The sequence below is a fragment of the Macrotis lagotis genome, chromosome 1 (genome assembly GCF_037893015.1).
Source record: "Macrotis lagotis isolate mMagLag1 chromosome 1, bilby.v1.9.chrom.fasta, whole genome shotgun sequence".
NCBI classification, from domain to species: Eukaryota; Metazoa; Chordata; class Mammalia; order Peramelemorphia; family Peramelidae; genus Macrotis; species Macrotis lagotis.
In genome coordinates, this window is record NC_133658.1 from 399968664 (window position 1) to 399982982 (window position 14319).

A 14319-nucleotide genomic window follows, 5' to 3' on the forward strand; every position below is an offset into this window, starting at 1 on the left:
GGAAATGTAAGTTGAAGAGAAATTGTTAGAGGATTTGTGATGTTAGCCTAGAGAGTCTATACTCTATGTGGACCTAAAAGATGATTAGAATAGGCCTCTTAAAAGACACATATTCCATTGCAGCCAGTGGTTCAGCCCAGGACTATATATCCAAAACCAGAATGACCTTGGGTAAGTGCCTTTTCCTCTTTGTGGCTATTTTCTCATCTTTATAGTGAGGAAGTAGGACTAGGTGATCTCTAAGAACATTTCCAACTGTAACATTCCAATGATTCTGATGATGTATCAATAAAAATAAAATATTATTAAAGCACCTTGCTTGCCAAATACCATTGTTCTGGGGAAGCCTTTAAGGAGTTTACATGTTTTCACTAAGACTACAGGTACATCTTTTGATAGAGACAAAGTGATGGGGATAAACACCAGCAACCAGAGAGATCTGGAAAAGCTTCATAAAGAAAGTGATACCTGAGCTGAGCATGAAGAACTTAGACATTCTAAGAGGTGGAGGTGGGGATCTAGTCCATTCTAACCATAGAGAACAAACGAAGTATTATTTATAAGGAGCAGTAAGAATGACAGTAAGTAAGAATGAACTGAATAGTAATATATATAAAGGGAAGTAATTTATAATGCATTGGAAAGTTAGGTTGAGATCAGGTTGTGAAGAGCTTTAAATGCCAAATATCAGATTTTATACTTGTTTCAAGAGATACTAAGAAGTCACCAGAGTTTTTTTTTAGTGGAAGAATGATATGGCCAGTCAGGAAACCAATAAACAGTTTTAAGAATTTGCTTTGTGCCAGTCCATCACTGTGCTAAGTCCTGAAGATACAAAAAAGAAAACGGTAAAAGACAATCCTTTTCCTCAAGGAGCTCAGTCAGTGAATCAATAAGAATTTATTAAGCACATTACAACAGTGCTAGATGTTGGGGATACATAGAAAGGAAAATTACAATCCTTGCCTTTTAAGGAGTTCACAATCTAATGGGGGAACCAACATATAGAAGAAAGCTGAACAATAATGTGAGGAAAAAGTATATGGTACAGGGACATAAAGATTAGTTGAATGGAAAAAGATGAGATGACTATGGGTGCTCACCTTAAATGAAGGATCTGCAAGGATCTCTTTGCATCTGTCCACTTTCAAATCTTTTTAATCAGAGGGAAGGAGGAGCTCTAGGAGCAAGAAAGTACTGAAGAGGTATGAATCCTATATGTGTTTCTTTGTTGCTTTGTTTTTTTAAGCAATCTGGATTAAGTGACTTGTCCAGGATCACAGGGAACTTTTGGACACAGATCCTCCTGACTCCAAGGTCAATGCTCTATCCACTGTACCATCTAACTGCCCCCTATTTGTAATTTAGAAAAAAATAATTTTGATAACTGTTTTGAGGAAGAATTATAGTGGGAGAAAGACCTGAGGCAGGGAGATCAATTAGGAAACTATTTTAATAGTTAAGTAAGAAAACCTGAAATTAGAATGGTGGCTATGTCAATGGAGAGAAGATTTTGGAGTTTAGAGAATTGTTGTTTGTGTGTTTGTTGTCTTCCCATTGCAATGAAAAAGATCCTTGAAAACAAAAATTGTTTTATTCTTTTTACTTGTATTTCCAGCACACAGGTCAGGATATGGGACATTTTAGGAGCTTAATAAATGATTGGTTGATTGATTTAGAGTATGATTACAAAAGACAAGATATGGATATGATTACAAAAGACAACTGATTGGATATGAATGAATGAAGAGGTAAACATAATATTAAGCTTTTGAGCCTGGGTTATTAAGAACAAGATGGTTATTGCCATAGTATTAGGGGAATTTGGGCAAAAGGGTGAGTTGGGGGAAAATGTTAAATAAAGTAAAATAAAAAAGGTATTCTTGTTTGAGAATATGCCAACATATATCAAAAAGTCATAAATTCAATAGGTTTCTCCTGAAGAACCCTGTCTCTATAAGGTGTTCTTTCTTATTCCATATTTGCTGATAAACTCAAAACTTATACAATAAGTATGAAAAAAATTAATTCTTTTGCATGTCATTTCAGTTTGACAAACATATATCAAGTGTGCGCAACACAGTACTAGTTTCTAAGGGAGAAAGAAAAATGACTAGACAGTTTTTGCTCTCAAGTATCTTATCATCTATAATATTTAAATAGAACTGTAGTTAAAAAAAAGAATTTTAAAATGCATGACAGATAATAAAAAGTGCTGAGGATTATAGGATGGTCCTTGAAGTCAGGAGAACAGTAGTTCAAATCCAGCTTCATACACTTAATAGATCTATGACCCCCAGACAAGTCATTTAACCCCAATTGCCGCAAAAAAAGATGTATGAGTTTGAAAGATAGGTAGAATTTTAAATGACAGAGAAACAGGGAAAGATATTCCAGGAACTGGGAGATAAAGGAACATATTTAGGGAATGGTAAATTTAGTGATTTGACTAGATCATAGGAAAATAGTGGGAGAGAACTGGAAATGTAGGTTACAGCTGGATTGCTAAGATGCTTAGATATTAAGCTATAAGATTTTATATCCAATACATAATGAGAGCCATTGAAGATTTTAAAGTCAGTGACAGGGAAAAAATTGAGCATTACATAAATTATTCTGGTACCTGGCTGAGGATGGATTTGAGAAAGAAGGGACTGAAGGTAGGATGCACAATATGGAGAAAGGTTGCATTAGAATAATAGCAAATGGAACAAAAAAGAAGGACTGGGTTTGAGAAACACTGAGAAGTTAGTTTGGCAGGACGTGAAGATGGATAGAAGGGATGGGGAAAAGTTAGAAGTCAAGGATTAATCTGAGCCTCAGTGTTTGAGGAGATTAGTGATAACACTAATTTAGGGAGTGAAAAGGAGGAGTGGAGGAGGGACAAATCTGGATTTCAGTTTTTCCCATAGAATGTTAAAGTTGAATCATTACTGGGATATCCAAGGAGCTATGTCCTGAAAGAAACTTAAAATGCAATATGGAATTCTGGGAAGAAGTCAGGGCTAGTAATATAGATTGAGAAATCAATTACATAAGGAAGATAGCTACAGCATCAATAAGGATGAGAGAATCTTATTCAATGCTATTAATGATTGGAATATAAACAGAAGATATGACACAAAATGGATGTAATATTGTACTTCAGAATTTGAAAAGACTTCATAAAGCTGTAAAGATGAAATGAAAACAAGATGAAATTTAAGAATAATAATTGTAAAAGCAAACATTTTATTTCTAAAAGATTATTTTCAAAGCCTTTGATAAAATAAAACACCCATTTCTATTTTTTTAAAAAATCAAATATTAGAGAGTGCAGGAATAAATGGAGCTTACCTTAAAATGATAGGAAATATTTATCTAAAGTCATCAGTAAGCATTATCTGTATGGGATAAATTAGAAGCATTCCCAATACAAGCAGGGATGAAGTAAGGATGTCCATTATCACTTCTATTATTTAATATTGTTCTAAAAATATTCACTATAGCAATAAGGGAAGAAAAAGAAATTGAAAGAATTAGAATAGACAAGGAGGAAACAAAGCTCTCTTTGCAGATGATATGATATTATACTTTTAGAAAATCTTATGAATCAATGAAAAATCTACTTTGAAATTCTCAGCAAATTAATAGGATATGGAATAATTTATTCATCATATTCATGAATAAGGGACTAAACAGACCAAAGAAGATAGAGAGAGCATTACAAAATGTAAAATAGATACTAATGCAGAATAGGAGGAATTGTGAACTGATTCAAATTTTCTGGAGAGCAATTTGGAACTCCATCCAAATAGTTATAAAACTGTACATATTCTTTGATAAAGCAATGCCACTGCTAGGTCTATATCACAAAGATATCCAAAAAAGGGGGAAAGAATCTATTTGTAGAAAAAATTTATAGCAGTCTTTTTTGTGGTGACTAAGAATTAGAAATCAAAGTGATGTCTTTAAATGGAGAATGATTAAATAAGCTGTGATATATGATTGTAATGGAATATTATTTTTCTATAAAAATGACAATAAATACCTAGAAATACTGATAGGAATTAAAGCATAATAAAGTGAACAGGATCATAGAACTCAGAAGAAGCAATATTTTTTCATGAAGTATGTAAATGACTTAACTCTTCTCAGCAGTATAAGGATACAAGACAATTCCAAAGGGATGAAAGATGAAGCATACCTACTATCTCCAAAGCACAGACCCAGAGATCATATCACCTTGGAAGAACTGAAAACATACAAATCCCTAGAAGTATCTCTGAAAACAACTACCCCCAAATCCTTGTGAACCTTCTATTCTAGAAGCAGAGTCCCACTTTAACAAAGAGTGAAAAGTCAAGAAATAGACTGGAAAAATGATCAAAGAACAGAAAAAATTTTGACCATAGAAAGTTACTATGGTGACAAGGAAGATCAAAACACACAATCAGAATATGATAAAGTACCTATATTCAAAGCCTCCAAAAAATAGGAATTGTACTCATGCCATGGAAGGGCTCAAAAAGATTTTACAAATCAAATAACAGAGAGAAAAAGGTGGGAAGAAAAATGATAGTGATACAAAAAAATGAAAAAAGAATTAACAACTTACTAAATTACTGAAGAAAATAATTTAAAACACAAACTAAGTCAAATGGTAAAAAGAAGTGCAAAAAAAAAAACAATGAAGAGAAAATTGCATTGAAAAGTAAAATTGGCCAAATGGAAAAAAGGCACAAAAATTCACTAAAAAAATTCCTTAAAAAGCAGAATTGGCCATATGGAAAAAAAGGTAAAAGAGCTCAATGGGGGCGGCTAGGTGGCGTAGTGGATAAAGCACGGGCCTTGGAGTCAGGAGTACCTGGGTTCAAATCCAGTCTCAGACATTTAATAATTACTTAGCTGTGTAGCCTTGGGCAAGCCACTTAACCCCATTTGCCTTGCAAAAACTAAAAAAACAAAACAAAAAAAAAAAAAAAGAGCTCAATGAAGGAAATACCTTAAAAATTAGAATTGAGAAAATGGAAATTAATGACTTTAAAAGTAATCAATAAATAACAAAACAAAACCAAAAGAATGAAAAATCAAAAATAATGTAAAATATCTCATTGAAAAAATAACTGACATGGAAAAATAAATCTAGGGGAGATAATTTAAAAATTATTGAACTGTCTAAAAGCCATAATCTAAAAAACAGCCTAGACATCATCTTTCAAGAAATCATCAAAGAAAACTGCCCTCATATTCTAAGAACCAGAGGGTAAACTAGAAATTGAAAGAATCAACCAATCCTCTCTTGAAAGAGATACAAAAATGAAAACTCTCAAAAATACTCTAACCAAATTCCAGAGTTTCCAAGTCAAGGAGAAAATATTGTAAGAAGCTAGAAAAAAAACAGTTCATGTATTGTGAAGTCATAGTCAGGATAAACACAAGATTTAGCAGTTTCTATATTAAAGAAAGAAAGGGCCTAAAATATGTTTATTCCAGAGGGAAAAGGAACTAAGATTACAACCTATCCAGCAAATCTGAGAATAATCCTTCGGGGGGAAAAATGGATCTTCAATGAAATAGAAGCATTCTTGAGCAAAAGATCAGAGCTGAATAGAAATTCTGAGTTTCAAATACAAGACTCAAGAGAAATCTAATAAGGTCAACATGAAAAGAAAAATTTTGGGACTTAATAAGGTTAAACTGTTTGCAGTCTTACATGGGAAGATGATTCTTGTGACTCTTAAGAACTTTCCCATTGTTATGGCAGATAGAAGGAATAGACAGAAACAGGTGTGAATTGAATATGAAGAGATGTTATCTAAAAATATAAAATTAAGGGGAAAGAGAGGAATGCACTAGAAGAAAAGGAAAGGAAAAGATAGAGTGGGGTAAATTATCTTACATAAAGGAGACAAAAAAAAGCTTTTACAGTGGAGGGGAAAAGAAAGGAAGTGAGAGACTATAAGTGAACTTTAATCAGAATTGGCTCAAAGAGAAAATAATATCTATCTTACCCTACAGGAAAGTAGGAGAGGAAGGGGATGAAAGAAGGAAGGGGGATGACAGAAAGGAGGGCAGATTGGGGGAGGTATTTCCCATTCTTTCAATACTCGTCCATTCCTATCCTTAGGATCTCTGGACTTCCCATTCCAAAGCAGGTAACATTTTTATACACCGCAAAGATAAAGGAAAAATGGGTACAGAATTTATTTGGCACAAAATGCTGAAGTCTAGTCATCAATGCTACTACTTGTGGCTCAAACCCTTCCTCTAAAATACATAATGAATGCCCACCCCCTTCCCCAGCCATCTCTACTATAAGGTATATGTTCCTAAAAGTGGCCAATATCCTTCTGGTGAGAGAATTTTCATATTATCTGAGGATCCAGTCATGTATGCCTCAAGACTCAAAAAATCAAAAAGGTGAAAATAGTTTAAGGAGCAGTATCTTAAAAAACATAGGAGATAGGGGTAAATTTCCAACCCCTCTCTGACTCACTTTCCAAAGAAAGATCAAAGATCAAAGATCAAAATGAAGAAAACACAATGAGAATTTTGTTTATCAAATTTCAGGAGTCTTTCTCCTCCTCACCACCTCTCCCTCCCTCCTCCCTTCATTGCCACCATCCCTCTCTCCCCTCAACACAAATCAGAGATGGTGCCTTCAAGTGGAGAATCTTTGTCTTCACAGACAAAAATGCCTACATTTTCTGTTCTCAAAATAAATACTGCTTAGTTAAACTATAACAATTTTTTAAAGGGGTTACCTGAAGGTCACTTGACATATTTAAAAAAAAATGTTTCTGTAATCCTTAGTTCTAATTTAGCCAGTCAGGCCCAGTATAAAATTCTTCCTCAGTTGTGGTTGTGCACTCTTTACCACAATACACCTCAGTTCCAGAAAATCTGGTAATCTGTTTGCCTTTTGGGAATAGAAGAATTGAGGAGTACATATGGACAATCAAGGACAAAGAATGCTTCTTGAACAACTCAATAACCAACAAGTTCTTGTCCACCACCAGACATGACTGCTCTTACCCTTACCTGAATACATACTCTCCTTGCTGTCATTGAGAAAGAGCTTTGGAGACGGTGGCCTGCGATAGACCACATGCATCCTGCCATCATTCTCCTCTGACATCCCCTTCTCCAGAGGCTCAATGAAGAATTCATCCTTGTCTGTGCGGATCATGCCAGCCTAAAGGAACAGGATGGAGACAGAACATTTCAAATTCCTCTCCATGCAGGAGCCATTCAGAGTCAACAATTACAATATGCTTAAACACACTTTAATCCTCTCCAGAGAGCAGTTAGAAGGCAGAGAGTAAGCAAGGTGAATTACTTATTAGAACCAAATAAAGCATTGGTTCCCCAGTCTGACAAGGAAGGGCAATGATAATTCACAGGCTCCCAGGGATTCTGACTTCAACCCAATTAACCAAGGTTTGGACAGGGATGTTGATGGGATATGAGAACCTGAATTCAAAGACCACGGCCTGAGGCACAGCAAAGTAGAAAAGAGGAGTGTGACCTTAGCTATCTATCCCCAAACTGCTCCAGGGGGTGCTCAGTTCCCACAGCTTGATAAGCTAGACATCAATGCAATACTGAAGACTGGACCCGAAATGCTCTTTTATGGGACACTGAATGTAGTCAGCTCTGCCCATTCCAAGGATAGGATCTAAGTCCTAGAAAGAATATTTACTCCCAACAAAGTGTCTCTGTTTCTACACCATTCTCTATTCTACCATTGGGACAGACTGTGATTGAGAGAGCTATGATGCAGCTAGAAGAGCTTTGACCTCGGAAACAGAAGAACTGGGTTTGAATCTCAGTTCTCTATCACCTTTGTTTTTAACCTTTCTGTCTCTCATTTTCTTCCTTTTTGAAACAGGGAAGAATAATACCTGGACTACCTACCCAATAGAATTGTGTTAAGAATCAAGTGAAATATTTCTGGAAGATACTTTATAAAATGTAAAGGACTATACAACTTAGAATTATTTTTATTCTTATTATTATCCAGAAAGGAAGATTCTCCACATGAAGTCATTCTATTCAAAAGTCATAGTCCAATAATTAGTTATTCATTAATTCATTTATTCCACAAATATTTATTTAAAAATCTACTACAACACTTCCAGCCAAGATAGCATAGAGAAGACAGGCACAGTTCTAAAATCTCCTGATCTTCCCCCATATATGATATGAAACAAACCTTTTAAAGAAATTCAATCAACAAAACCCAGAAAGAAAAGCCAGGAGAAAGAACATTTGTTTTCGGCAATTGTGGGTGAGTCAGGTGCAGAGGGAGGACTCTGCCAAGAGCACAGGACAGGGAGAACCTGGGACAGGGAGAGCCTGGGAGTCTGGATTAGCCCCCAGATTAGCCTGATTAGCTGCAAGGCTGGAGCCCAGGAGCCGGGGAGCCTGGGAGCCTGAGGGCCCAAGAACTGGACTAGTTTTATCAGCTGTGGGGCTAGAGCCTGGTCTACCACCGGGGGCTTGGGTCAACTTGGGAGCAGAGGCATTGGTGTTGGTGCTTAACCTCAGGAGCTTGCTGGCAGGGCTAGAGGGAGAGTTCTGGCGCAGGAGAGCTGAAGCCATTGATCCCTGGGCTCCTCTGGTCAAGAAGAACTCAGAGTCCACATCTCCATTTCAGGGAAGCCTCTTCCCGGAACAAACACAATTACAGACTACTTCTGCCCCAGGCTAAGGCCTAGCAGCAGAACCACCTCAACTGACAATAGGGAGAGTGATTACCTCACCCCAGGGTATAGCCCACTATTGATCAAAGACAAAAGTATTTAACAGCTTCAATCAGGCCCTCCAGGCCAAGGGAGAGGGCCTCAATCACTCCCTACTGGCCAGCTGGAGATATTACACCCAGTGAGCATATCTTCTAGCACCCTCTACTGTCCATCTGGAGATATTACACTCAGTGAGTAAAACCTCGAGAGATCCCAGCACCAACCTCTGTGAAACAGCCCCTCCCCAACTTAAAGTCTTAGTAAAATGAAGAAAAACCAGGAGGATCCATACAAAAATTCTTGGAAGGAAAATACCCTAACTCAGAGGGACCTAGAACCTCTGATCTGGTCTCCAGCACAGAAAGACTTCCTTGAAGTCTTTCCGAAGAAAGGAATGAAAAAAAATCAACTGGAAAATTTGGAAAAAGAAACCCAAGAGAAGATTAACACCTTTCAACAAGAAAACAAATCACTGGAACATACAATAGCACCGGCTCTGGAGCCAGGAGTACCTCAGTTCAAATTTGGCCTCATTCATTTAATTACCTAGTTGTGTGGACCTGGGCAAGCTACTTAACCCCATTTGCCTTGCAAAAAACTGAAAAAAAATAAAATTGGACAAATGCAATCCTCAACTGGATAAATACAAAATGAGAATAATTCTCTCAGATCCTTAATTGGGCAAATGCAAAAAGAAAATAATTCTCTCAAAACCTCAATTGGACAAATGGAAAGGTCTTTCAAAAATAGAATTAACCAATTGGAAAAGGAGTTGCAAAAGTCAAATGAAGAAAACTCTGCTCTAAAAAAGAGAATAGAGTCTATGGAAACTAATGACTTCATGAGAAAGCAAGAGCCTGTTAAACAAAACCAAAAAAAATAGAAAAAATAGAAGAAAATGTACAATAACTCATCAGCAAAATCACTGACCTTGAGAATAGATTGAGGAGGGATGACCTGAGAATTATAGGTCTTCCTGAAAACACTGATGAGGAAAAAAAAGCCTAGACTTAATATTACAGGATTTAGTGATGGAAAATTGCCCCGATAGCATGGAACCAGAGGGCAAAATAGTTATTGAAAAATACATCGCCGGGGGGGCAGCTAGGTGGCATAGTGGATAAAGCACCAGCCCTGGAGTCAGGAGTACCTGGGTTCGAATCCAGTCTCAGACACTTAATAATTACCTAGCTGTGTGGCCTTGGGTAAGCCACTTAACCCCGTTTGCCTTGCAAAAACCTAAAAAAAAAATACATCGCTCCCATCTAAACAGAAATCCTAAAATGGAAATATCAAGGAATGTTGTGGCCAAATTCCAGAACTATCAGATAAAAGAGAAAATCCTGCAAGCTGCCAGAAAGAAACAATTTAGATACCAAGGAGCCACAGTAAGGATTATGCAGGACCTGGCTGCATCAACATTAAGGGATCATAGGGCCTGGAACAAGATATTCTGAAGAACAAGGGAGCTTGGATTGCAGCCAAGAATCCACTATCTAGCAAAGCTGAGCCTTCTCTTTCAGGGGAAAAGATGGACATTTAACAAAATGGAAAACTTCCAATAATTCCTGATGAAAAAATCAGAGCTAAATAGAAAATTCAGACATCAAACAGGAGGTTCAAGAGACACATGAAAATGTTAAAAAGGGGGGGGGGTAAAGAAAAAAACTGCTATCCAATAAGATGAAACTGGCTATATCCCAGCCTAGGAAAAAGAGTCTCATAACTCTTAAGAATTATAACTCTATCAGAAAGAATATACTTAGCCAGAAATGATGGACAATCATGACTTACCCATGAGACTGCTGCCCAATGGGATGAAACTGGCTATATCCTGACTTGGGAGAAAGACTCTAATAACTCTCAAGAATTGTAACTCTATAAGAGAGAATATACTTAGCCAGAAGTGATGAATACTCAGCATTTTCTATGACACAGAATGATTTAAAAACACTTCCTCCTTAAAAAGGGGGACAGGAAGGAGAAGGGAGGAGGGAGGGGATTGAATGGGGTAAATCTCATTACATTAAGAGATATAAAAGACCTATGATAAAGGGGGGGGTAAGAAGGGAGGAGATGAGAAACACCTGAATCTTCCTCTCATCAGACTTGGCTTCAAGTTAACTTACACACACATTCAGTTAACTTAAAGAACATCTTACCTTTCAAGTATTAAAAGGGGGGAAGGGGGGGAAGGAGACAGGGAGGGGGAGGAAAAAGGGGAACTAACAGAAGGAAGGGAAGGGAAAAGGGGAAAAGGAAAAGGGTAAAGAAAGGGGAGGGGGTTGGATATAGAAGGGCAAACAGACTAAAGGGGATGGTATTCAGAAAAAAAATACTGGGGAATATGGATAAAGGGGAAAAGGGGGGAAATACAAACAGAGGGAAGATAGCATGGAGAGCAATAAAGAGTTAGTAATTTTGACTTTGAATGTAAATGGGATGAACTCTCCTTTAAAATGTAAGCAAATAGCAGAGTGGATTAAAAACCAGAATCCTATGATATGCTGCTTACAAGAAACTCATTTGACTAAGAGAGATCCATATAGAGCAAAAATAAAAGGTTGGAGCAATATATATTTTGTTTCAGCTGAAGTGAAAAAAGCATGGGGTAGCAATCCTTATCTCAGACAAAGCAGCTGCAAAAAGAGATAGCCTTAAAAGAGATAAGGAAGGAAACTATATCCTCCTAAAAGATGCCATAGATAATAAAGTGATTACAATACTGAATGTGTATACACCCAATGGGATACATCCAAATTCTTAGAGGAGAAGCTGGAAGAACTACAGGAAGATATAGACAGCAAAACTCTACTAGTGGGAGACCTCAACCTCCCACTTTCAGATTTAGATAAATTGAATCATAAAATAAATAAGAAAGAAGTTAAAGAGATTAATAGATTGCTATAAAACCCAGATATGATAGACTTATGGAGGAAATTGAATGGGGATAGAAAAGAATACATCTTTTTTTCTACAGTACATGGCACTTACACGAAAATTTACCATGTACTAGGGCAGAAAATCCTAATAATCAATTGCAGAAAGGCAGAAATAATGAATACACCTTTTTCAGATCATAATGCAATAAAAATCATATGCAATATTGGGCCAGGGAGATATAGAACAAAAATTAATTGGAAACTGAATGACATTGTTTTTTTGGGTTTTTTTTTAGATTTTTGCAAGGCAATTGGGGCTAAGCGGCTTGCCCAAGGCCACACAGCTAGGTAATTATTAAGTGTCTGAGACCGGATTTGAACACAGGTACTCCTGACTCCAGGGCTAGTGCTTTATCCACTGTGCCATCTAGCTGCCCCATAACATTGTTTTAAAGAATGAGTGGATCAAACAACAAATTATAGAAAGAATTCATTATTTTATCCTAGATAATGACAATAATGAAATACTATACCAAAACCTATGGGATTCATTCAAAGAAGCTCTGAGGGGATATATTATATCTTTAAATACTTACATGAATAAATTAGAGAAAGAGGAAATTAAAAATCCCCAAATAATTACCAAATTGGAAATTCTAAAAATTAAAGTGGGGGGTGGCTAGGTAGTGCAGTGGATAGAGCACCAGCCCTGGAGTCAGGAGTACCTGAGTTCAAATCCGGCCTCAGACACTTAATAATTACCTAGCTGTGTGGCCTTGGGCAAGCCACTTAACCCCATTTGCTTTGTGAAAACCTAAAAAATTGAAAGCAAAAAAAAAAAACTATTGAATTAATAAAGAAAACCAAGAGTTGATTTTATGAAAAAAAACAATACAATTGATAAAACTCTGGTCAATTTGATTAAAAAAAAAGAAAGAAGAAAACTAAATTGCTAGTGTCATAAATGAAAAATGTAAACTCACCACCAATGAGAAGGAAATTAAAGTAATAATCCAAAATTATTTTGCCCAACTCCATGCCAATAAATTTGACAATCTAAGTGAAATGGATGAATATTTACAAAAATATAAGTTGCCCAAGTTAAATGAAGAGGAGGTTAAATATCTAAACAACCCTATCTCAGAAAAAAAAATTCAACAAGCTATGATTGAATTCCCTAAGAAAAAAATCTCCAGGGCCTGATGGATTCACAAGTGAATTCTACCAAACATTTAAGGAACAATTGGTTCCAATTCTGTATAAACTCTTTGGAAAAATTAGGGGAAGATGGAACTCTGCCTAACTCTTTCTATGACACCAATATGGTGCTGATACTTAAATCAGAAAAGTTAAAACAGAGGAAGAAAATTATAGACCTATATCCCTGATGAATATAGATGCAAAAATCTTTTTTTTTTTAATTTTTTTTAGATTTTGTTTTGGTTTTTTGCAAGGGAATGGGGTTAAGTGGCTTGCCCAAGGCCACACAGCTAGGTAATTATTAAGTGTCTGAGGCCGGATTTGAACTCAGGTACTCCTGACTCCAGGGCCGGTGCTCTATCCACTGTACCACCTAGCTGCCCCAGGTGTAAAAATCTTAAATAAAATCTTAGCAAAACAATTACAACAAGTTATCACTAGGATAACACATTGTGACCAAGTAGAATTTATCCCAGGAAGGAAGGGTTGGTTTGATATTAGGAAAACTGTCAGTATAATTAATTATAACAACAAACCTATCAGAAATTATATGATTATATAAATTGATGCTGAAAAAGCTTTTGACAAAATACAGCATCCATTCCTGCTAAAAACACTAGAGAGTATAGGAATAAATGGACTGAGCCTTAGAATAATAAGCAGTATCTATCTGGAACCATCAACAAGCATTATATTCAATGAGAAGAGGCTAGAGGCATTCCCAATAAGTTAAGGGGTGAAACAAGGATGCCCATTATCACCACTACTACTCAATATCATATTAGAAATGTTAGCTTCAGCAATTAGAGAAGAAAAAGAAATTGAAGGAATTAGAATTGGGAAGAAAGAGACAAAACTATCACTCTTAGCAGATGACATGATGGTATACCTAAAGAATCCCAAGAAATCATCAAAAAACTACTGGAAACAATTAGCAATTTTAGCAAAGTTGCAAGATATAAAATAAACCCTCATAAATCCTCAACTTTTCTATATATGACTACAAGATATAGCAGGAAGAACTAGAAAGAGAAATCCCATTCAAAGTAACCTCAGACAATATAAAATATCTGGGAGTCTATTTGCCAAAGTAGAGTCAGAAATTTTTGAAAACAATTACAAAACACTTTTCATACAAATTAAATCAGATTTAAATAACTGGGCAAACCAACTGCTCATGGATAGATTGAGCTAATATAATAAAAATGACAATTCTACCAAAACTAAACTACTTGTTTAGTGCCCTGCCAATCAAAATTCTAAAAAATTACTTTAATAAGTTAGAAAAAGTTGTAAGTAAATTCATATGGAGAAATAAAAATTCAAGAATTTCCAAGGATTCAATGAAAAAAGTACAAAAGAAGGTGGCTGAGCCCTACCTGATCCAAAATTATATTATAAAGCATCAGTCATCAAAACTGTCTGGTATTGGCTAAGAAACAGAGTGGTAGACCAGTGGATTAGACTAGGTGCAATAGCAGGAAATGATTATAGTAATCTGCTGTTTG

At 36.1% G+C, this 14319-nt stretch overlaps 1 protein-coding gene across 1 annotated transcript in view; it reads right to left on the reverse strand.

Annotated features, from left to right (window-relative positions):
• Nucleotides 1-14319, reverse strand: part of ADAMTS2 (ADAM metallopeptidase with thrombospondin type 1 motif 2) — a 478959-nt gene that overhangs the window by 295119 nt on the left and 169521 nt on the right. The window contains exon 3 of the mRNA XM_074212594.1: nucleotides 7024-7177. Within this exon, the coding sequence (XP_074068695.1) occupies nucleotides 7024-7177 (154 nt within the window). The remainder of the gene's footprint in view (nucleotides 1-7023; nucleotides 7178-14319) is intronic.